The sequence below is a fragment of the Oncorhynchus clarkii genome, chromosome 17 (assembly GCF_045791955.1).
Source record: "Oncorhynchus clarkii lewisi isolate Uvic-CL-2024 chromosome 17, UVic_Ocla_1.0, whole genome shotgun sequence".
Classification (NCBI taxonomy): Eukaryota; Metazoa; Chordata; class Actinopteri; order Salmoniformes; family Salmonidae; genus Oncorhynchus; species Oncorhynchus clarkii.
The window spans coordinates 76,491,323-76,517,089 of NC_092163.1; the positions used below are offsets into that span (position 1 = coordinate 76,491,323).

At 45.4% G+C, this 25,767-nt stretch overlaps 1 protein-coding gene across 1 annotated transcript; it reads right to left on the reverse strand.

The window, feature by feature from the left end:
* Positions 1–2,451: 2,451 nt before the first annotated feature.
* LOC139371429 (dynactin 2 (p50)) lies at positions 2,452–25,218 on the reverse strand. Its single transcript, XM_071111840.1, has 13 exons — positions 24,909–25,218; positions 24,061–24,129; positions 17,411–17,507; positions 12,786–12,847; positions 11,887–11,985; positions 10,249–10,409; positions 8,882–9,029; positions 8,567–8,671; positions 8,255–8,332; positions 7,898–7,969; positions 6,592–6,694; positions 6,150–6,241; positions 2,452–3,449 (listed from the first exon to the last, which is right to left on the reverse strand). The coding sequence occupies exons 1-13, from the start codon at positions 24,942–24,944 to the stop codon at positions 3,363–3,365; spliced, it is 1,209 nt and encodes a 402-aa protein (XP_070967941.1). The 5' UTR covers positions 24,945–25,218; the 3' UTR covers positions 2,452–3,362.
* Between the last annotated feature and the right edge of the window lie 549 nt (positions 25,219–25,767).

The window sequence follows — 25,767 nt, forward strand, 5'->3', positions numbered from 1 at the left end:
GGAAGGAAGAGGAAATGAGCACAGCCGAGGTAGTCACCGTAAAAAAGCCAGACAGTGATGAGGCCAGCCGAGGTAGTCACGGTAAAAAAGCCCGACAGTGATGAGGCCAGCCAGAGGTAGTCACGGTAAAAAAGCCCGACAGTGATGAGGCCAGCCGAGGTAGTCACGGTAAAAAAGCCCGACAGTGATGAGGCCAGCCGAGGTAGTCACGGTAAAAAAGCCCGACAGTGATGAGGCCAGCCAGAGGTAGTCACGGTAAAAAAGCCCGACAGTGATGAGGCCAGCCGAGGTAGTCACGGTAAAAAAGCCCGACGGTGATGAGGCCAGCCAGAGGTAGTCACGGTAAAAAAGCCCAACAGTGATGAGGCCAGCCGAGGTAGTCACAGTAAAAAAGCCCGACAGTGATGAGGCCAGCCGAGGTAGTCACTGTAAAAAAGCCCGACAGTGATGAGGCCAGCCGAGGTAGTCACCGTAAAAAAGCCCGACAGTGATGAGGCCAGCCGAGGTAGTCACCGTAAAAAAGCCCGACAGTGATGAGGCCAGCCAGAGGTAGTCACCGTAAAAAAGCTCGACAGTGATGAGGCCAGCCAGAGGTAGTCACGGTAAAAAAGCCCGACAGTGATGAGGCCAGCCGAGGTAGTCACGGTAAAAAAGCCAGACAGTGATGAGGCCAGCCGAGGTAGTCACGGTAAAAAAGCCCGACAGTGATGAGGCCAGCCGAGGTAGTCACAAAAAAGCCAGACAGTGATGAGGCCAGACGAGGTAGTCACCGTAAAAAAGCCCGACAGTGATGAGGCCAGCCGAGGTAGTCACCGTAAAAAAGCCCGACAGTGATGAGGCCAGCCAGAGGTAGTCACGGTAAAAAAGTCCGACAGTGATGAGGCCAGCCAGAGGTAGTCACGGTAAAAAAGCCCGACAGTGATGAGGCCAGCCGAGGTAGTCACCGTAAAAAAGCCCGACAGTGATGAGGCCAGCCGAGGTAGTCACGGTAAAAAAGCCCGACAGTGATGAGGCCAGCCGAGGTAGTCACCGTAAAAAAGCCAGACAGTGATGAGGCCAGCCGAGGTAGTCACCGTAAAAAAGCCCGACAGTGATGAGGCCAGCCAGAGGTAGTCACGGTAAAAAAGCCCGACAGTGATGAGGCCAGCCGAGGTAGTCACGGTAAAAAAAGCCCGACAGTGATGAGGCCAGCCAGAGGTCGACGAGGGGCAAGAAGAGATTGTACTGATAGTTTTCATTTTCCCACATCCAATCAGATAGAAACTAGGCTATATCAACTGATCAACCTGGCTGCTTCAAACACCATCACTACCACCACTCACAACTTTATCATTAGCCTTGAACCTATTCTACATCAGGGTTTTAATAAATATACTTCAATGGTGGCTAAAAGATCCAAAAAGGTTCAAAGTTCAATTGCACTATATCTGGTAGCAGTTGGCAATGATGGAGTGAGTGTTGAAAACCTGTACCCCACCGTATGAACGAACCCAAGCTAAGCTTTTTATAAAGGCCTATGCTTCCCCCTGCTGGCCATGTAGCACCATTACAAACATGAGTAATCAGGACTTAGAGCACTCGAGTAACAAATTGCCTGGCTGTAACTACAGATCTAGGATCAGTTAACCCGATCCCTAATCGTAGCCTCAATCTCGGTTAACAGAACCAAAATATTGCATGATTGGGCCATTTTTACCTTCTATATTTGGCACTCCTGTGAATGTTTAATTTAGTCTGTGTTGCGTTGATATGAGGGAATTAAGAAGAAAACAATTTTGTAGCATTGGAATCAAGTCTGACTGTAAGACATGATTCAGTCTTTTAAGGTGTCCACATTCATAGGTTCGTTTTGCGGCTAGCAGAACTCGGCTAGGCGAATGTCTAATGCTCTCATACTCCCTACATACTTTAGTTTGAGAAAACTAGAACAAAAAGGGGCAATATAACCGTTCTTTCCCCATTGAGTCACAAACATTTTGTATTAAAAACTAGTCGTCTCAAACGACACCGCTTCATGTTCCCAGTCCTACCAGTAGTACTATTGACCAATCACAGATGAAGGGGCGTCGACTTCCGCTACAGAATTTCGATTTGCCTCAAGAAATGATTCTTATTGAAATGGTTCTTATAGCTCAGTGATGAGCAGCCGAAAACCCCCTGCCCATCACCAGAACGTCACATAACTGTTTCGACTGGGAAGCATGTAATCGGCTTTTAGTCACATAGTATGTACACAATTAAACATAACTATGCTATTTTTTAATATTGACTTTGTTCACTTTAGATTGAAAAAAAATTCCGTAAACTATCTTTCCCTTGAATAACTTTTAGTATCATATTGACGCTTTGGCAGAGAATAACTCATATTGAACTGTAGTTTTTATTAAAGGGAGTTGATTTTATGTAACAGATACATGTTTCCCAAGTTATCACTCTCTGTAGAAGAGTAAGTGTAGTTTAAGCATGTTGTTTATTCAGATGATATCTCAACAACAGTCAGGTACAGTACAGTCCATCGTAGGCAATGACAAACAACGCAGTAGATTTAAAAGTAGTGTGTGGTATTTTAGTCTCAGCCACAATAATAATAAGTTACAAGCAACTGAGCATGAAACATTTAAGGTACACAGGCATATTTACAAGCATCCCTCCGGGACTTCAGGCCCCCCCCAACACACACTGCTACATGTCCATACATCGTCTTTCTGGTTGACGACGCGTCCCGATTCTTCACCCTTCTCCCAAAGTGCACTAGCACACTTCCCGTCATTGTATTGGTGTAAGGATTAGAGGGAGGGACTTTTTCCACCGTTGTTAAATCCACAACAGGAAGTGTGCAAAAGTGTATACTTCAGGAAAAGGGTGGATAAATCAGCATTGGTTGTTTGTTTTTGTGCAGTAATGTTGTAGACAACATGGCTTTTCCACTTCTTGAGCCCTCAAAATTGGGACATTCAATGAAATGACTTAGCGGAATGTTGTAGCACAGACCTACAACTAGTGTGGATGAAGAGGTTGAAAGGATCTGGATAAATATTTTTCATTGCGAAAAAGCCATCGAGCTTTGAAGGGATAATATGTGGGTGTAATGCATTGCATTTGATACTAAATGAAAGACTTCAAAATGGAGAGATGTGGAAAAGGAGAAAAACAAATCAAGAAAATTTGGTGGCCATTTTTTGAGCTTTTTTTTTTTGTCCTGTTTTTTCTTTTTTTTTTATACTTTCAAATCAAACATTCCACTTTGCAGGAAAAAAAAGAAGGCTGACGTGGAAGAGATACAGAGAGAGATAAGATCCTCCACTCCCTCAATTTGCCCAACTGTCCTGACAGACGTTTTTTTTTTTATAAAGAAACCAGATTTATTTGTTGAGAGTCTTCATTCTCTGGTCCAGAGCTGCAAAGTTCTCCCCTACAGACAAGAGATTCTCCTTCATGGTTGTCTGAACCTGGGAGTGGGAGAAAATAAGGGAGAGGGGGGAGGTAAGTACATTTAAAAATTGTAACTTCTAAATTCACCCATCACTTTTGGACTTTATAGCATTCCCAAGAAGGCATGGATTATTGTTGTCATTGTTAAAATGTGAAACCTAAGACTTGACTGCCATTGTGCTGAGAATGTAAATTTTGTCATGTGTAATAAAATTCAACAACATTTGTTTATACTAGATTAATTTCGTTAACTTCTTATGGCTGCAGGGGCAGTATTGAGTAGCTTGGATGAAAAGGTGCCCATTGTAAACGGCCTGCTCCTCAGTCCCAGTTGCTAATATATGCATATTATTATTAGTATTGGATAGAAAACACTCTGAAGTTTCTAAAACTGTTTGAATGATGTATGTGAGTATAACAGAACTCATATGGCAGGCAAAAACCTGAGAAGAAATCCAAACAGGAAGTGGGAAATCTGAGGTTGGTCGATTTTCAACCCAGCCCCTTTTGAATACACAGTGGGATATGGATAAATTTGCACTTCCTAGGGCTTCCACTAGATGTCAACCGTCTTTAGAAACTTGAATGAGGCTTCTATTGTGTTGTGGAGTCGGATGGGAGGTCTTTGAGTCAGTGGTCTGATAGAGAGCCAGGTCCTGGTCACGCGCATTTCACATGAAATGTGAAATGTGACCTGCGTTCCATTGCTTTCCTACAGACAATGGAATTCTCTGGTTGGAACGTTATTGAAGATTTATGATAACATCCTAAAGATTGATTCTATACTTAGTTTGACAAGTTTCTTCGACCTGTAATATAACTTTTTGAAGTTTTCGTCCGACGTTCGGCTGGACCTGCACAAGCGTTTGGATTTGTGTACAAAACGCGCTAACAAAAGTAGCTACTTGGACATAAACAATGGACATTATCGAACAAATCAAGCATTTATTGTGGAACTGCGATTCCTGGGAGTGCATTCTGATGAAGATCATCAAAGGTTAGTGATTAATTTTATCATCTCTCTTTGGCTGGAAAAATGTCTGGGTTTTTCTGTGAGTTGGTGGTCACCTAACATAATCGTTTGTGGTGCTTTCGCTGTAATGCCTATTTGAAATCGGACACTGGTGGGATTAACAACAAAATTACCTTTAAAACGGTATAAGATACATGTATGTTTGAGGAATTTTAATTATGAGATGTCTGTTGTTTTGAATTTGGCGCCCTGCACTTTCACTGGCTGTTGTCACATCGATCCCGTTAACGGGATTGCAGCCCTAAGTTTGTAACATGGAACCCAAACCGGCTGCGCGCCTGCGCTATCGTGCGCTATCGTGCATAAATGTATTTTGTCCCCCCACACCAAACGCGATCACGACACGCAAGTTAAAGGATTGTTTTATAGGGGTGTGTTTTTAGGGAGTGACATTGGTTCCTGTAGATTTTCATTTTCTTCCATATTGTTAGTGTTCTTAACTATCATGGTGGGAAAAGTACCCAGTTGTCATACCTGAGAAAAAATAAAGATTCCTTAATAGAAAATGACTCAAGTAAAAGTGAAAGTCACCCACTAAAATACTACTTGAGTAAAAGTCTAAAAAGTATTTGATTTTAAATATACACTGAACAAAAATATAAACGTAAGAGTTTGAGCTTAAATAAAAGTTGATTAAACAACAATCATTACACAGGTGCATCTTGGGGACAATAAAAGGCCACCAAAATGTGCAGTTTGGTCACACAACACAATGCCACAAATGTCTCAAGTTCAGGGAGCGTGCAATTGGAGTGCCGACTGCTGGAATGTCCACCAGAGCTGTTGCCAGATAATTGAATGTTAATTTCTCTACCATAAGCCGCCTCAAGTTGTTTTAAAGAATTTGACCGTATGTCTAACCAGCCTCACAACCACAGACCACGTGTATGGCATCGTGTGGGTGAGCGGTTTGCCCCACGGTGACGGTGGGGTTATGGTATGGGGCAGGCATAAGCAACGGATAACGAACACAATTGCATTTCATTGATGGCTAATTTGAATTTGAAAAAAATACTGTAAAAAGATCCTGAGGCCCACAGTGAGGACCATTAAAAATAATAATTTAAAAGGGTATCTGTGACCAACAGATTCACGTCTGTATTCTCAGTCCTGTGAAATCCATAGATTTGGGGCTTAATGGATTTCCATTGACCGATTTCCTCATACGAACTGAACTGTAAACTCAGTCAAATCAAGGAAATTGTTGCATGTTGAGGTTCTATTTTTGTTCAGTATAAGTCAAATGTATAAATCATTTCAAATTCCTTATGTTAAGCAAACCAAAGGGCACCATTTTAGTCAGATTTTATTTACAGGTAGCCCAGGGGCACACTCAGACGTCATTTACAAACGAAGCATGTGTTTAGTGAGTCCTCCAGATCAGAGGCAGTAGTGATGACTAGGGATGTTCTCTTGATAAGTGCGTGAATTGGACCATTTTCCTGTCAAAATGTAACGAGTACTTTTATGTGTCAGAGAAAATGTATGATGGGGGGGAAAAAAATACATGATTTTCTTTAGGAAAATATGCAGAGTAAAAGTAGTCCACAATATAAATAGTCAAGTACAGATACTCTAAAAAACTACTTAAAGTATTTAAAAAAAACGTAACTTTAAAAAGGGACATCAGTCCAGCAGCAGTCCAACCTAGCAGCAGTGTGAGATGTGTCATTGTGTTTACTACCTGTGAGAGCAGTGTCCCGTTGTCCTTCAGAGAGTTGTTGATCATCTGCTGGGTGGTGTCCAGGTGGGTCAGCAGCTGACCAAACTGCATGGCTACACACACACACAGAGAAAGGACCAGGGTTCATATACTTATTCACAGAGAGTCAGACCACCCACAGACACAGACACACAGAGAGACCACCCACATGGCTACAGAGAGAGAGAGAGAGTCAAACAACCCACATGGCTACAGAGAGAGAGAGTCAGACCACCCACATTTTAAAAGCATATCAGCGCTGTGGACATTACTTGTTCCTTTAAATTCATTTTTATAACTTCCACACCTGCAGTTAAATTAGATTTTTTTTTTTTTTCCTAATTGTAACGTATGTTTCTGAGCCAGGTCTGAAAGCCAGGTGATTGACAGGTTAGCATGTTTCTGAGCCAGGTCTGGTGATTACCTTGTTCATGCAACTCCTTGACAGCCATGAGCCTCTGCACCACCTGGGGCAGAGAGGTTGCCATGGCGTCCCACTTCTGCACCACGTCATACAGCTGAGACACCTGACAGACGGAGACAACGCGGAACACGTTGTGGATGAAAATAATACACATGATACGGTTAGGGGGGGAAACAGACGGCAGAGTTCGAGGATTGTCCAGGTTACATCTACAGGAGATGACTACTGTCGGTGGAGGATTGTCCAGGTTACATCTACAGGAGATGACTACTGTCGGTGGAGGATTGTCCAGGTTACATCTACAGGAGACGACTACTGTTAGTGATAGATTGTCCAGGTTACATCTACAGGAGACGACTACTGTTAGTGATAGATTGTCCAGGTTACATCTACAGGAGATGACTACTGTCGGTGGAGGATTGTCCAGGTTACATCTACAGGAGACGACTACTGTCGGTGGAGGATTGTCCAGGTTACATCTACAGGAGACGACTACTGTCGGTGGAGGATTGTCCAGGTTACATCTACAGGAGACGACTACTGTCGGTGGAGGATTGTCCAGGTGACATCTACAGGAGACGACTACTGTCGGTGGAGGATTGTCCAGGTTACATCTACAGGAGATGACTACTGTCGGTGGAGGATTGTCCAGGTTACATCTACAGGAGATGACTACTGTCGGTGGAGGATTGTCCAGGTTACATCTACAGGAGACGACTACTGTTAGTGATAGATTGTCCAGGTTACATCTACAGGAGATGACTACTGTCGGTGGAGGATTGTCCAGGTTACATCTACAGGAGATGACTACTGTCGGTGGAGGATTGTCCAGGTTACATCTACAGGAGACGACTACTGTTAGTGATAGATTGTCCAGGTTACATCTACAGGAGATGACTACTGTCGGTGGAGGATTGTCCAGGTGACATCTACAGGAGATGACTACTGTCGGTGGAGGATTGTCCAGGTTACATCTACAGGAGACGACTACTGTTAGTGATAGATTGTCCAGGTTACATCTACAGGAGACGACTACTGTCGGTGGAGGATTGTCCAGGTTACATCTACAGGAGACGACTACTGTCGGTGGAGGATTGTCCAGGTGACATCTACAGGAGACGACTACTGTCGGTGGAGGAATGTCCAGGTTACATCTACAGGAGATGACTACTGTTGGGCCAAGTAGTTCTCCTGGTGGTTAGGAAAACCTCCTGGCCATAGGGATAACCAAATTACTGTGTGAAATAAGATGTCATATAAAAACTAACATTTACTTCTAAACCTCAATATAAAAAGCCAGACTAACCTTGTTCTGTGTGCCAGCATCTTCAATGGTTGCTTTGTGCTTCGCAATCTCATTCATCTTTCCAAGGACGCTCTACACAGAGAAAAACACAAAACAACGATAACCGTGTTCACTTTTTATAACAAGCACAAAAATACCAGCCCATCTGTCCTTGGGTGTTCAATTCAATTCAATGGGCTTTATTGGCACGGGAAACACATGTTAACATTGCCAAAGCAAGTGAAGTAGATAATATTACAAAAGTGAAATAAACCAAGTGTTCTCTGCAGAGTAGTGGAACATTGATTGCTGCTAGACTGATACAAGGCCAGTGTTTCATCAAGGGGAGGGAATGTTTCTGCTGATCCTCAACGTTACCTGCAGCCTGGCTTCCACCTGGTCCAGAGTGGCTGAGTCCAGAGCACTGACCCTCGCCTGCAGCAGCTCCATAGTGTCCTGGAGGACAGAGACAGACCGAGAGAGAGAGAGAGCTCAGTCTCAGGGCTAACAGTGATTGATGATCAGGGCAGGGTTAACTGTACTTTCTGACATTGTGGATCATTCAAAACCCCCAAAAAATGTTTTATGAACAAATTGGATTGATTGAGTTCAGTTGACAAAATAAAATAAAAAAGTATCCCGTTTTTGACCAACTGAACTGGACCAAGGTGGGAGACAGAAGAGACTCACCATGAGACTGCCTCCCTGCACCCCAGCACTCAGAGGTCCCGGTTTGTCTGATCCAGAACCCACAGCAGTCTCCAGCTCTGAAAGTCTCTTCTCCAACTCTGCCATCTTAACACAGAGACAAACGATGGAGAGGTTCAGGCGTGAATGAATGAAAACTGGGTAAACAAGTGACACAGAATTGACCAAGGACTTACTCAAATTTGCATGTGCAAATGCAGACACACGTTGTTGTCGACCACACACACACACACACACACACACACACTGCTGTTGGGGACCCCTTTCCACACAGTCCCATTGCCCTGGGCTCCATACCTTGGCAGCGTCTGTGAACTTCTCCTGCTCTGGCCGGCTGTGTAGCTCATACAACACCACACCGTCAGGACCTTTAGCTGCTGGGGCCTTCCCCTCCCCTGTACTGCCCCTACTGCCCCTCACTGCCTCCAGCTGGGTTAACAGACGTCTGACGGAGAGAGAAAGGGAGGAAGGAGAGAGAAAGGGAGGAAGGAGAGAGGGTCAAGAATAAAAAAAGCACATGAGGGTTAGGATGGTTATTAAAAAGAGCCAGACGGGGGTTTGAAGAGACAGACGGGGGTTTGAAGAGACAGACAGACGGGGTTTGAAGAGACAGACAGACGGGGGTTTGAAGAGACAGACAGACGGGGGTTTGAAGAGACAGACAGACGGGGTTTGAATAAGAGACAGACGGGGGTTTTAGAGAATTTAGCAGTATGTCCAACCGTTCTCACAACTGCATTGCGTCGTGTGGAAGAGCGGTTTACTGGATGTCAACGTTGTGAACAGAATTTCCCATGGTGCCGTGGGGTTATGAGATACAGCGACTAGATCCTGAGGCCCACTGTCTTGCCATTCATCTGCCTCGACCCCCCCCATGACGCAAGGATCTGTACACAATTCCTGGAAGCTGGAAACGTCCCAGTTCTTCCATGGCCTGCATACTCACTAGACATGTCACCCATTGAGCATGTTTGGGATGCTCTGGATCGACGGGTACAACAGCATGTTCCAGTTCCCGCCAATATCCAGCAGCGTCACACTGAAGAGGAGTGGGGACAACATTCCACAGGCCACAATCAACAGCCTGATCAACTCTATGCGAAGGAGACCCGCTTCACTACAGGCCCGTTGATGTGAATTGGGGCTTGCTCGGCCCTCCATTTCCTGTAGACCACAATCAGCGCCGTTGTCTTGCTGACGTTAAGGGAGAGGTTGTTGTTCTGGCACCAAACTGCCAGGCTTGTTAGAGGGTCAGCGTGGCGGATGTGTTGTTGCCTACCATCACCACCTGGGGGTGCCTCATCAGGAAGTTCAGGATCCAGTTGCAGAGGGATGTGTTTAGTCCCAGGGTCCTTAGCGTAGTGATGAGCTTCATGGGCACTATGGTGTTGAACGCTGAGCTGTAGTCAATGAACAGTATTCTCACGTAGGTGTTCCCCTTGTCTAAGTGGGAAAGGGCAGTGTGTGGAGTACAATAGAGATTTTGTCATCTGTGGATCTGTTGGGGCGGTATGTGAATTGGAGTGGGTCCAGGGTGTCTGGGATGATGGTGTTGATGTGAGACATCACCAGCCTTTCAATGTTTTTCATGGCTACAGATGTGAGTGCTACGATGCGGTAGACATTTAGACAGGTTACCTTGGTGCCCCCCTTCCCTCTCTTACTTGGCCAGTGCTCCATCTGGGTCAGCTAGATTAATATGTGCCTGTGGTCCTAGCAGTGAGTCCAGGTGGGCAGAGACCAGCTGCTGTTTGAGCTGGGCAGCCTGCTGAGCGAGGACGACAGGAGTCAGACGCTCCTCTGAACTGCTGTCCCGTGTGGTCGCCTGAGGGGAGAGGAGCATAGACAGATGTGATCAGCACGCAGGGAAATGACAACGACAGGTTTGGAGGTGGGTAGAGGTCGATGGGGTATAAAGATGGGTGGTTTGGAGGTGGGTAGAGGTCACTGGGGTATAAAGATGGGTGGTTTGGAGGTGGGTAGAGGTCACTGAGGTATAAAGATGGGTGGTTTGGGGGTGGGTAGAGGTCAATGGGGTATAAAGATGGGTGGTTTGGGGGTGGGTAGAGGTCACTGGGGTATAAAGATGGGTGGTTTGGGGGTGGGTAAATGTCACTGGGGTATAAAGATGGGTGGTTTGGGGGTGGGTAGAGGTCACTGGGGTATAAAGATGGGTGGTTTGGGGGTGGGTAGAGGTCACTGGGGTATAAAGATGGGCCCCAGGAATCCGAGACTAATCAGGAAGATTCAGGGGGATAAAAAAACATTCTGAAGGCAGCTTCAACTTCGACGCCCTATTGTAGCCATATGTACACAGGTTTGTAGAGGCTAGGGCGTAAGGGCTAGGGGGCTAACGCTAGGGCATAAGGGCTAGGGGGCTAACGCTAGGGCGTAGGGGCTAGGGGGCTAACGCTAGGGCGTAGGGGCTAGGGGGCTAACGCTAGGGCGTAGGGGGCTAACGCTAGGGCGTAGGGGGCTAACGCTAGGGCGTAGGGGGCTAACGCTAGGGCGTTGGGGGCTAACGCTAGGGCGTTGGGGGCTAACGCTAGGGCGTTAACGCTAGGGCGTAGGGGCTAGGGGGCTAACGCTAGGGCGTAAGGGTTAGGGGGCTAACGCTAGGGCGTAAGGGTTAGGGGGCTAACGCTAGGGCGTAAGGGTTAGGGGGCTAACGCTAGGGCGTAAGGGCTAGGGGGCTAACGCTAGGGCGTAAGGGCTAGGGGGCTAACGCTAGGGCGTAAAGGCTAGGGGGCTAACGCTAGGGCGTAAGGGCTAGGGGGCTAACGCTAGGGCGTAAGGGCTAGGGGGCTAACGCTAGGGCGTAAGGGCTAGGGGGCTAACGCTAGGGCGTAAGGGCTAGGGGGCTAACGCTAGGGCGTAAAGGCTAGGGGGCTAACGCTAGGGCGTAAGGGCTAGGGGGCTAACGCTAGGGCGTAAGGGCTAGGGGGCTAACGCTAGGGCGTAAGGGCTAGGGGGCTAACGTTAGGGTTTTGGGAGTATTCGTCTGACCCGGGTGGTTTAGGGTATAGGGGTTATTTGGCAGTCTGTGTGACCTGGGTGGTTTAGGGTGTAGGGGTTATTTGGCACAGTCTGTCTGACCCGGGCGGTTTAGGGTGTAGGGGTCATTTGGCACAGTCTGTCTGACCCGGGTGGTTTAGGGTGTAGGGGTCATTTGGCACAGTCTGTCTGACCCGGGCGGTTTAGGGTGTAGGGGTTGTTTGGCACCGCCTGTCTGACCCGGGCGGTTTAGGGTGTAGGGGTTGTTTGGCACCGCCTGTCTGACCAAGGTGGTTTAGGGGTTTTACCTGGATGGTCTCCACCTCCTGACTGAGTTCCTGGATCTCATTAACCAGCCGCTGGTACTTCTGCTGGGGGGTTTCCTTCACCCCACAGCCCTCCGCCAACTAGACAGAGAGAAGAAGAACACAGAGTTAAATATTCAGACAATACACTGAAGCGTCAGAACAGACAGCTGAATCATTATCCACAAGATTCAAATAAGGCAGCTGAATCATTATCCACAAGATTCAAATAAGACAGCTGAATCATTATCCACAAGATTCAAATAGACAGCTGAATCATTATCCACAAGATTCAAATAAGACAGCTGAATCACATTATCCACAAGATTCAAATAGACAGCTGAATCACATTATCCACAAGATTCAAATAAGACAGCTGAATCACATTATCCACAAGATTCAAATAAGACAGCTGAATCATTATCCACAAGATTCAAATAAGACAGCTGAATCATTATCCACAAGATTCAAATAAGACAGCTGAATCATTATCCACAAGATTCAAATAAGACAGCTGAATCATTATCCACAAGATTCAAATAAGACAGCTGAATCATTATCCACAAGATTCAAATAAGACAGCTGAATCATTATCCACAAGATTCAAATAAGACAGCTGAATCATTATCCACAAGATTCAAATAAGACAGCTGAATCATTATCCACAAGATTCAAAATAAGACAGCTGAATCATTATCCACAAGATTCAAATAAGACAGCTGAATCATTATCCACAAGATTCAAATAGACAGCTGAATCATTATCCACATGATTCAAATGGGCACGTAATAGGTCTCGTGATGGATTTCACAGAGATGGTTTATGTGTCCCAACAGAATCAAATGGTACTATTTATAGAACAATAATCAATATGAAATATTGCAGTAGCAGCATCTACTCACAATCTCATATTCTCCCGACTCATAGCCCACTCTTTTGTTCTTACTGATACGATCTGAGAAGTCTGGGAGAGAAAGCACATTCATTAGAGGAAAGACAAGAATATTAGATGATGGTTTTGGGATGAAACGGTTACCGGTTTCACGATAAACCTCGGTAAAATTCCCGACAATTAGTATTACCGTTTCAAATGTTAATTATCATTAAAACCGTGTTTGATTACCGCGGTTTGAAAAACTCACGGGAAATACCGTCCAGCATCGACCAAAGTTAGCGGCAGTCGGACGCAGGCGCAGCATGCAACGTGGGTTTTGTTTCGTGTGAACACATGGCGGGAGGCAGTGACAGCGCTCGGGAGATTATTCAGCCTTTGAAGAGGACCAAATCTGAAGTGTGCTCGTATTTTGGGGTTTTACAAGATTGTTGAGGGAAACTACAAATCGAAGATGGTCACCTTGTCTGCAGAACATGCAGCATTATTTTTTAATCACAGCAAAAGCGGGCAACAATTCAAAATATCGAGTCCTCTTTGTGACCACCACCTACCTACCTTATAGCGTATGCAAGGTAAGTTCACTTTTAGCTCAATGCATGATGTGGGGACTTCGGGATGGTGGAAAATGTCAAGGTTTGTCTGTCTAATTTTAATAATAGCTTGTCAATAATGTAAACTGTAAACTGAAGCTTTTCAGTGTTACCTACTCTTATAAAAACGCCACACGTTCTGCTGCTGTGTGCGTCGTGTGTCGTCAGACTCTATTCACCCATTGCTAGGCTGGACAATAGAACCATTCAAAACTCACCTAAGGCTGACAAACAGCAAAAGAACGTTGGCTAAGCTGGAACACTAGAGCGAGCCCATAGAAAATGAATGAATGGAATGGAACGTTGGCTAAGCTGGAACACTAGAGCGAGCCCATAGTAAATGAATGGAATGGAACGTTGGCTAAGCTGGAACACTAGAGCGAGCCCATAGTAAATGCGAATGCCCAACACTAGTAGCAATGAATGGAATGGAATGGAACGTTGGCTAAGCTGGAACACTAGAGCGAGCCCATAGCAAATGAATGGAATGGAACGTTGGCTAAGCTGGAACACTAGAGCGAGCCCATAGTAAATGAATGGAATGGAACGTTGGCTAAGCTGGAACACTAGAGCGAGCCCATAGTAAATGAATGGAATGGAACGTTGGCTAAGCTGGAACACTAGAGCGAGCCCATAGTAAATGAATGGAATGGAACGTTCACAGAGCCTGTTGTTCACTGGAGTGATGCTTAGAATTCCATTTGGCCTAAAAGGCACATGTATGCCTTTTTATTTTACCAATACAATCTGTTCGTCAGACGAAACTGGGAAGAAAAAAAAACAGTGCTTATGTCTGCATAATGAGAAAGTAGGGGGAAAAATGAAAATGTCTGACTATTTCTGGTCTAGTGATCGATGAAAAACGAGCTCGCTGCCCAGACTCACAGAATTAGAAAGAGGAGATTCTCATGAATAAAATGGTGTCTTGACTTTTTTTTTTGTAAATCTAAATATACACATTGCAAAATATTTGGCGAAATAGACAGACTTGCCTATATTTCCCCTATATAGGAAACAATGGGACGACCTCAGAGTTCCATGAGTAATTTTGTTGTTGTTTACATTTTAACCATAAACAAAGTGAGCAGCTCTCGTTACCAACAATAGCGAAACAGGCATTGTGACGTCGAACAATGAGCTGGGAAGAGAACGTTCAGAAGACGAGTTGTTGCCACGGCGCTCAATAGAACTAATAGGAGCTGGCAGGGTGAAAAATACCCTAAAATAAGGCCTGTTTATTCGTGACTACTTCAAAACGCCGGCAAGCAGCTGGGAAATATGGTCATATTATGAAACTGGGCTACACGGCGGATGCAATTTATCAGGAAAAAAAAAGCATTGTTAAAAATTGCCTACCATCGCACACGATACCGCATTATGTAGTTTAGTCACCCAACCAATATATTTTGTTCATTTAAAATCCGGCAGTCATCGACTTGGTTGTAAAAAATGTTTCAACAGGAGAAACACTATAGTCTGTGTTACACTGGCTGGAGAACGAGGAACATGGAATCTGATGACCAACGGATGCCGACATAAGTGTCATGGAACAACTGTGCCAGCTCCTTGAACCTCTGAGCAAGTTTATAGATGCACTTGCCTCAGAGACACTGTCAGCCATCAGCCCTGTCCTGGACCACGTTACCCGTGAAGTTCTGGTGGAAGAGGATACGGAGCCACCCCTGACCAGGGAGATGATACGGAGCCACCCCTGACCGGGGAGATGATACGGATACGGAGCCACCCCTGACCAGGGAGATGATACGGATACGGAGCCACCCCTGACCAGGGAGATGATACGGAGCCACCCCTGACCAGGGAGATGATACGGAGCCACCCCTGACCAGGGAGATGATACGGAGCCATCCCTGACCAGGGAGATGAAAAGGATACGGAGCCACCCCTGACCAGGGAGATGATACGGAGCCATCCCTGACCAAGGAGATGATACGGAGCCATCCCTGACCAAGGAGAGGAAAGGGATAATGAGAGAAGACCTTAACAACAGATGCAAAGAGAGTCATGCATATGGCTTGTTTCATTGACCCCCGCTTCAAAATAAGCTTTTTAGATGAGCCTGAGGCTGCAAAAGTTGACACTGACAGCTGTGTCCAGGAGGCCTTGAAGCCGACAGCTGTGTCCAGGAGGCCTTGAAGCCGACAGCTGTGTCCAGGAGGCCTTGAAGCCGACAGCTGTGTCCAGGAGGCCTTGAAGCCGACAGCTGTGTCCAGGAGGCCTTGAAGCCGACAGCTGTGTCCAGGAGGCCTTGAAGCCGACAGCTGTGTCCAGGAGGCCTTGAAGCCGACAGCTGTGTCCAGGAGGCCTTGAAGCCGACAGCTGTGTCCAGGAGGCCTTGAAGCCGACAGCTGTGTCCAGGAGGCCTTGAAGCCGACAGCTGCACAAGTCAGGGAAGAACCACGATGCACCAACACCCCCACAGCGGCATCGGAGGGGAAAGGCCTTGCTGGGTTGCTGAGAAAGATTACCTCGACAAGGCAGCAGAGAGGTGAAGAGGGTCAGATTCCGACCCCCCCCACCCCCCAGAAGACAGAGTGAAAGAAGAGATCAAGGTCTACCCATCTCTGCCACCCATTCCACCAGAAGAGGATCCACTGGTATGGTGGAGAGGCCCTGCATCAGAGCTGCCTCACGTTGCCAGGAGGCTTTTGTGCATCCTAGCAACCAGAATGCCATCAGTGTGTTCAGTGCCAGCGGGCACATCGTCTCCCCTCGCAGATCACTGCTTCAACCAGAAAGTAAATACGCTGACATTTTTACATTTCAATCTCAAGTGAACAAAAATATATACATACAGGATGTTTCTTTATGAAGGAGAGAACAGACAGAATCAGTGCTGTTCATTTGATTTGTTGACATATTTTGTGTTGTTATTTTAATGTCAACACCTGCACATTGGATGTGTTTATATATGTTTACATATGGTTGTATTGTTCTTACATCCACATTGGATGTGTTTATCTATGGTTGTATTGGATGTGTTTACATATGGTTGTATTGGATGTGTTTACATATGGTTGTATTGGATGTGTTTACATATGGTTGTATTAGATGTGTTTACATATGGTTGTATTGGATGTGTTTACATATGGTTGTATTGGATGTGTTTACATATGGTTGTATTGGATGTGTTTACATATGGTTGTATTGGATGTGTTTACATATGGTTGTGTTGTTCTTACATCCACATTGCTTCACTTGTGTTGATGTTATATGGACATGTGATTTGCTTACTGAAGGTTGTGTTCAACCTGCACTAGGGAAACATTTACCTCATGGTCACATGGCGCCATCTTTAAATGTTAAATGTTATTATTTTAGTGTTTCTGCACACCAAAAACTACGTTGTGCTGCTAATTGTATGTTTGTTTTCAATATGATTTCAGTGGATCAGTACTTCTTGAACATTCCCAGCACGGTTCAACGTCACCGCGATAACACTGATAACCGGGATCATTTTTGCTCACTATAATCGTGATGTGAAATTTTCATAACCGTTTCATCTCTAGTTTGTAACCAATTCAGGAAATGCCTCACGTCTATGGCTACATGACCAGGGAAAAGTCCCAGTGTTCCTCCTGGTGAGGTCACATGGTCATCAGCTGATGTTAAAAAGGGCTTTATAAATACATTTAATTTGAGTCAAGGACGAACTCCTGCGCTTTCTCAACTCCTTGCTTCCTCTCTTCCCCACCTCATGCACTGGATAAGGTCTGAGCAGAGAGACCTTGGATCTTCTCCTCCAATATGGTTGAGAAGGCACCGGAAGACTCCCTGAGGTACGGCCCGGCCCCCGACTCCCTGAGGTACGGCCCGGCCCCCGACTCACTGAGGTACGGCCCGGCCCCCGACTCACTGAGGTACGGCCCGGCCCCCCGACTCACTGAGGTACGGCCCGGCCCCCCGACTCACTGAGGTACGGCCCGGCCCCCCGACTCACTGAGGTACGGCCCGGCCCCCCGACTCACTGAGGTACGGCCCGGCCCCGACTTACTGAGATACAGCTGTTTGAAGGTATACTAACCGAGGCCTTTAGTGCTGACCCTCTTGTCCTTGAACTTGTCGTAGGCTGCGTTGGGGTTGACCACGATCCTCTCCACGCTGTCACTGCACAGCTCTTCCTGTTAGAGACATCAAGAATAACGAGACACCACAGGAGACTTGGTCAAAACCAGGACAAATGGATTGGAAATGAAAGAGCTGACAGTATACGTAGGCCAAAATGGTTCAAAAGGAGATCAGATTTGATGATTGATGGAGATTTGTGCCAATCTTCTCTCTCCATGGGTTCTGTGTCACACTGGCTGATTCAATAACACCTGGGAACCTAGTCCCTTACATATCAGAATACCTGTATGGATCGGTGTACAAACTCTCTCACACAGTAGACGTCGTTAAAAATCAGTCAATTAGATACAATCCAATGAGTGAGACATCAACTTCATCTACAGTGTGAGAGAGGGCCCATGTGAGACGCCAACCAACACCAGAACACACACACAGATTGAAATGGATCTGTAATCAGGAAGTAGGGGGGGGGGGGGGGGGGGGTCTATTCCAAGAGGGAAAACAAAGACAGTCAATTTAACATTCGATCAAGAAAGAGAGAAAAAAAAAAAACAAATTCAGAATCTTGAGCACCGAATGGTTCCGCAGAATCCACAATTATCTTGAAATGAGCTCTTTGGTGACAAATGAAACGGAAAACACCACTAACTGTGTAAAGGGGTTGCATTGGGACAACACAATGTGAATGAAAAGTCAGCATTGCCTAGTTACCAGAAGACCTGGGAGTTAGGGACCAATCACTGCTCTACATGAGAAAGTTACCTCCCTCTTGCACAGCTGACTGATGAAAGATGCTATAGATATAGATTATGCTATATATTTATATAGATTATATAAACTAGTGTTTCAGAGTTTCTCCGGTCCTGTGACTTCTACATAATCTCTATGAGCTAGTTAGCTGCTTCAGTCAATTATAAATCCATGGCTTTCTCCATCTGCTCATTTGAGGAAACAGATTCCGTTAAAAATCAGTGATTCTGAGAAAAGCATCATTCTGACTAGCCTCAGGGAACTGTGCACTAGGGTGAGGGATGATGTCGTCAATGTGTCTAATCTCCAAAATGATTTATTCACATTAATCAAAATGGGAACAATCAATAACCACTGACACAGACAGTAGTGACAGTCCAGACAGACAGTCAAAACAGACATGTTAGGAGTAGGAAGGGAGTCAGTCTGTTAGTCAGTGAAGCTCTTACCAGCTCCTTGGGTTCCCAAGGGGAGTTAGAGAAAGAGCACAGGGAGACAAAGAGGGGAGGGAGAAAGAGAAACAGATTGATTAATGTGGTTATCACATGCCATGCACAGCAGCAGTCTGCCAGGGGAGATGAACGAGTCCAGTGTTCTGAGGCAGACTGCTGCTGACACCGGAGACATTCACTAGAAGACCGACTCTCTGATCATTACGACGTCTCTGTTCTTTCTCTCTCTCTCTCAGACCCATCATCTTTAGGCACATTTTCACAGCGAGAAAATATAGCTCATTTTCAGTGCAGCCCTCCAGACCTCATTGAAAAGCAAATTAGGACCATGGGGCAAAATGAGATTGACACCCCTGGTCTATGGTGATGTATCAACTGCTGACATCACATATCAATATTATACACACAGGTGGGGTAGGCCTAAAATATGCATTTTATATCCAGTGTGTGACTGTGAATATATTGTAAATATCTGATATCTTTTATATGATAGGCCCTGAGCTCTTAACTCAAGCCTCTTGTCTAATTCTCTGGTATTGTTAGCATTATGTAGTGTGTGGAACGAGGGGATTGGCAGAGGAAAACACATTTCTGAGTGAGATGGTAAGAAAGAAGACAGCTTAGACCTGATTTGATGAGACATACAATGTCAAGGTGTGTTGCAGTACTGATCCCAGTGTTTGTATTGCTAGCAAAGTAGAGTTAGTAAAGAAAGCCAGTTAGTTAGTAAGCTTCTGTTAACATGTATACCAGTAGCTAGAGTAGAGTTAGGGGAAAGGGATGTTAGAACACATACACAGTAACAGAACTGTCTTCTCAACAAGACAGACAGAGAGACAGACACAGCGAGACAGACACAGCGAGACAGACACAGCGAGACAGACACAGCGAGACAGACACAGCGAGACAGACACAGCGAGACAGACAGACACACACACAAAGAGACCAGAGGTCGACCGATTAATCAGAATGGCCGATTAATTAGGGCCGATTTCAAGTTTTCATAACAATCGGAAATCGGTATTTTTGGACACCAATTTTTTTATTTTTTCCCACCTATTTAATCTTCATTTAAATAGTCAGTTAAAGAACAATTCAGTTAAGAACACGTTCTTATTTTCAATGACGGCCTAGGAACGGTGGGTTAACTGCCTTGTTCAGGGGCAGAACGACAGATTTTTACCTTGCCAACTCGAGGATTCAATCTTGCAACCTTACAGTTAACTAGTCCAACGCTCTGCCACCTGCCTCTCATTGCACTCCACGAGGAGCCTGCCTGTTACGCGAATGCAGTAAGAAGCCAAGGTAAGTTGCTAGCTAGCATTAAACATATCTTATAAAAAAACAATCAATCAATCAATCATAATCACTAGTTAACTACACATGGTTGATGATATTACTAGTTTATCTAGCGTGTCCTGCGTTGCATATAATCGATGCGGTGCGCATTCGCGAAAAAGGACTGTCGTTGCTCCAACGTGTACCTAACCATAAACATCATTGCCTTTCTTAAAATCAATACACAGAAGTATATATTTTTAAACCTGTATATTTAGCTAAAATAAATCCAGGTTAACAGGCAATATTAACCAGGTGAAATTGTGTCATTTCTCTTGCGTTCATTGCACGCAGAGTCAGTGTATATGCAACAGTTTGGGCCACCTGGCGCGCTGCGAACTAATTTGCCAGAATTTTACGTAATTATGACATAACATTGAAGGTTGTGCAATGTAACAGGAATATTTAGACTAATGGATGCCACCCGTTAGATAAAATACGGAACGGTTCCGTATTTCACTGAAATAATAAACGTTTTGTTTTCGAGATGATAGTTTCCGGGTTTGACCATATTAATGACCTAAGGCTCGTATTTCTGTGTGTTATTATGTTATAATTAAGTCAAATTTTTTGTTAGAACAGTCTGACTGAGCGACGGTAGGCACCAGCAGGCTCATAAGCATTCATTCAAACAGCACTTTTATGCATTTTGCCAGCAGCTCCGCTGTTTATGACTTCAAGCTTATCAACTCCCGAGATTAGTCTGGTGTAACGATGTGATGTGAAATGGCTAGCTAGTTAGCAGGGTGCGCGCTAATAGTGTTTCAAACGTCACTCGCTCTGAGACTTGGAGTAGTTGTTCCCCTTGCTCTGCATGGGTAACGCTGCTTCGAGTGTGGCTGTTGTTGTTGTGTTCCTGGTTCGAGCCCAGGTAGGAGTGAGGAGAGGTACGGAAGCTATACTGTTACACTGGCAATACTAAAGTGCCTATAAGAACATCCAATAGTCAAAGGTTAATGAAATACAAATGGTAAAGAGAGAAATAGTCCTATAATCCCTATAATAACTACAACCTAAAACTTCTTACCTGGGAATATTGAAGACTCATGTTAAAAGGAACCACCAGCTTTCATATGTTCTCATGTTCTGAGCAAGGAACTTAAACGTTAGCTTTCTTAGATGGCACATATTGCACTTTTACTTTCTTCTCCAACACTTTGTTTTTGCATTAATTAAACCAAATTTAATATGTTTCATTATTTATTTGAGGCTAAATGGATTTTATTGATGTATTATATTAAGTTAAAATAAGTGTTCATTCAGTATTGTTGTAATTGTCATTATTACAAATACATTTTTAAAAAATCGTCCGATTAATCGGTATTGGCGTTGAAAAAATAATAATAATCGGTCGACGAGAGAGAGAGAGAGAGAACACACACACACAGAGAGAAAGACACACACACACAGAGAGAGAGAGACACACAGAGAGAGAGAGAGACACACACACACACAGAGAGAGAGACACACACACACACAGAGAGAGAGAGACACACACACACAGAGAGAGAGACACACACACACACACACAGAGAGAGAGACACACACACACACACACAGAGAGAGAGACACACACACACACACAGAGAGAGAGAGACACACACACACACACACAGAGAGAGAGACACACACACACAGAGAGAGAGACACACACACACACACACAGAGAGAGACACACACACACACACAGAGAGAGAGACACACACACACACACAGAGAGAGAGACACACACACACACACAGAGAGAGAGAGACACACACACACACACACAGAGAGAGAGACACACACACACACACACAGAGAGAGACACACACACACACACAGAGAGAGAGACACACACACACACACACAGAGAGAGAGACACACACACACACAGAGAGAGAGAGAGAGGCAGACAGAGACACACACACACACAGAGAGAGACAGACAGAGACACACACACACACACACACAGAGACAGACAGAAACACACACAATGTAGATTCAATATCCTTTGAGTTGTGCTACAAGTGTATGTCAAAATGAAAGTGGGAGGATTATTAGACCAACTAAAATGTCTTGTCAGGTGATCGTGCTGCTACATTTGCAACAGGTGAAACAAGGGATACAACACTTCATCACATCACACAGCAGCAATGGGGCACATCATCATCACTACATCATGTAGGCAGATAGTCATTTCAACACAATTTGAAGAGAGGAGAGGAAAGGGGACAGGAAGGATTTTACAACCCATGCAGATAAACTCCACTATATGAGAGAAAAATAACCTCTTACTTGTACACACTAGCATCCCAGGAGGGAGGGAGGGGTGGGGAGAGAGGGAGGGGAGGAAAAACGAGACCGACAGGGGGAGGGAGGGGACATGGGAGGGAAAACGAGACCGACAGGGGGAGGGAGGGGACATGGGAGGGGAAACGAGACCGACAGGGGGAGGGAGGGTGGGGGAGAGAGGGAGGGGAGGAAAAACGAGACCGACAGGGGGAGGGAGGGGACATGGGAGGGAGAGAGGGAGGGAGGGGTGGGGAGAGAGGGAGGGGAGGAAAAACGAGACCGACAGGGGGAGGGAGGGGACATGGGAGGGAAAACGAGACCGACAGAGGGAGGGAGGGGACATGGGAGGGGAAACGAGACCGACAGGGGGAGGGAGGGGACATGGGAGGGAAAACGAGACCGACAGGGGGAGGGAGGGGACATGGGAGGGGAAACGAGACCGACAGAGGGAGGGAGGGGACATGGGAGGGAAAACGAGACCGACAGAGGGAGGGAGGGGACATGGGAGGGAAAACGAGACCGACAGAGGGAGGGAGGGGACATGGGAGGGAGGGAGGGGACATGGGAGGGAGGGAGGGGACATGGGAGGGAGAGAGGGAGGGGACATGGGAGGGAGGGAGGGGACATGGGAGGGAGGGAGGGGACATGGAGGGAGGGAGGGGACATGGGAGGGAGGGAGGGGACATGGGAGGGAGGGAGGGAAAACGTTATTAGGATTGGTGGTGTCACTTGTAGGTATCTACTTCACAGTTGATCCATGATACACAGCACGATGATCCAGAGATGCAAATCAATCAATCCTTGATCTGCATCTGTGGATCGAGCCCTTCATCAGCACTCAGTTCAGTTCCAATACACGGGAGAGTTTTGTTAAAGAGCCCCGATGCTTGGTCTGAACATTAACACGCATCACATAAGGTACAGTTTTGGAAGCATAAGGACCTTATATTTCATATCAGAAGGTTGCGTGTTGAGCTCCAAGTGGCACAGCGACTTAGACACTGCATCTCAGTGCTAGAGGCGTCACTACAGGCCTGGTTCACAACCGGCCGAAATTGGGAGTCCGAATAGGGCGGCGCACAATTGGCCCAGCATCGTCCGGGTTAGGCCCAGCATCGTCCGGGTTAGGCCCAGCATCGTCCGGGTTAGGCCGTCATTGCAAATAAGAATTTGTTGTTAACTGGACTTGCCAGGTTAAATAAAAGGTTAAATAATAAGGTGAGTGTTCACAAACAGACATATCTCCATGTTACAGCGCGTGTTTACAGAAGACAGAGGCACCACCTGAGATAATGAGGTATCTGACATGCTCCTAACACCAGTGTGTAACGGAAGAAGTCAGAAACGTGTTGTCACTGGGAAAAAATACTGTCAGCTGCAACTGTGATAAAGCCACTTAAAACAGTTCACAGTAAGTTTATCTTTATCATTTATGAAAATATTTTGGATGTGATTTGAAAGTACAGGGCTTTATGTTTCCAAAACTGTATCGCAATTGAGAATTGATGCTGGTTTAGATGGAGTATTTGGCTGTTTTAGCTGCCAGAGCCAGTCAACATCTGAAGATAACAAGGTCCTTTAAGGAATAATGGTAGGCTCCTTAAGAGTACATCTTGGGCAACTCTGGATCACGCAGTGGTTTTTAGAGAGGATGTGACATCAGCCACAGACTGGTGTTTTGGGATCAAGAGGCAGCAGCAAACTTTTTTTTCTCCCCCCCCCCCCCCCCCCCCCGCCCCCGCCCCCAAACACTCCCTCCCTTCTCTCCTCCACCCCTCCATGTTTCACTCACCGACTCAAACTGGGCCTGATCATCTTCTGGCAGGTCACTGGTCTCATACACATCTGGCTCGTTGGACGCCTGTGGAAGACAACGACTCGTATTCTATAACAGCAAAATGACATGGACATAGCTGGCTACTTGTTAATGCAAAATTAACGACAGATACCGTTTTAACCTTCTCAGAGGATTGTACTTTCACTCAGTCACTCAGTCTTACACACATTAATTAAGGACAAAATAATAAATACGTTTCCGTATTAGCTGTGTGTCTTTACTGTGGTTGTTAATTTTACAATACCCAGTGAGTGGACCCACCCAATAGGAAATGTTATCAAGATAACTAGTTAACGTTAGCTGGCCAACGCCCATTCAATCACAGGGCTGGATTAGCCTCTGTTAGGCTATAGCTAATTAGCTGTCGGGAAGAATAGCTATAGTTATAAATCACAGATAGTTACAACAATGAGCAGTTTAAACCAATCCTATTTGGTTAATTATATATGTTTGATGAGAGCTGCTTGAATTATGTTTTTTAAAACGCAGACTATTTCAATGCACTAAAGCTAGCGAGGTAGTTAACGTGTCGTTACTGTAGCAAACTAACTAGCGTTAGCTTAACATAGATCCTGTTAGTTTATCTGGTTAGATATCAGGCCTGCAAAGCTAGCTAGCCTGCCTCTTGTGATTGATTTGACTAGAGAGTGTGTTACAAATATCTCATCGAGACAGATAGCTAGCTATAACGAGACACTGGCTAGCCAGCTAGCTACAACAGGCTAACTTAACTAGCGAGCTAGCTACAGCTAACTTAACTAGCCAGCAAGCTAACTTAACTAGCCAGCGAACAGGACACTTACGATTCCAGGTAAATTGGCGTATTTGGGATCAGCCATTGTTGAGGTTACAAGGACGAGGCCGGTGGATGAGTAGACAAAAAAAACCCTTAGACGTGACAAAGATACCTGAAATAACGATGGACCTTGTGGATAAAAGTTATTAGTCCGTTTTCAAAACGCTAGCTAAATGAACAAGCAAAAAAAAGGGATCCTTTCACCCTGTGTAGCCAAACAACTCGCTAACATAAAGCGCTTCTTTTGTATTTTAATAACTGTATTCTGACAGCTCGACTGTTCAGTAGCGGACGAGCATTACACTCTCGCGAGATTTTCGTGGACGAGCGGCGCTGTAGTTTCATAAGCCTCAGGAAAGTGGACCTGGTAGACTTTGGAGATTTCACCTAAACTTGATTAAATTTGCAATGGTCCTTTGGTGAAATTGTACAAACCTTCGGGTTGCTGCCGCTAAGAATGTAAACGAACAGCATGACAGCAGGCTGCCTTGTCTGGTCTATTTATAGACATAGGGAATATAGCCATAACCCAAAAGCCTTTGTTTGAATGAACCAGGGAAAACATTGCAACAAAACGTATATTTGCCTAGTTTATTACTATACTAGTCTGGACTGTGTGAGTTACCTAATACATGTCCTCCTGTAAATAACCTATCGTAGACGTCTCTGTCAATCACTGTAATACCACATATGTTCGATTTTTAACGAATGTGGGCCCACGATTGACTGGTCAAACCATATTCGCATGATGGGGCTATTATACCATAACAACAATTGTCCATAGGCAACCGCTCCATCTTCAGCGCATCAGTGGTGCTGATGAGAGGGATGCGAATAGGCTACCACTTTAATAACGTTGCCTGGAT

Coding starts and splice junctions, on each gene's coding strand:
- LOC139371429 (XM_071111840.1), bottom strand. CDS start 24,944: ATGGCTGATCCCAAATACGCCAATTTACCTGGAATC. Junction 9,030..10,248: donor CCAGATGGAGCACTGGCCAA/GTAAGAGAGGGA, acceptor TCTCTCCGTCAG/ACGTCTGTTAACCCAGCTGG. Junction 3,450..6,149: donor ACGGGACACTGCTCTCACAG/GTAGTAAACACA, acceptor TCCCACTCCCAG/GTTCAGACAACCATGAAGGA.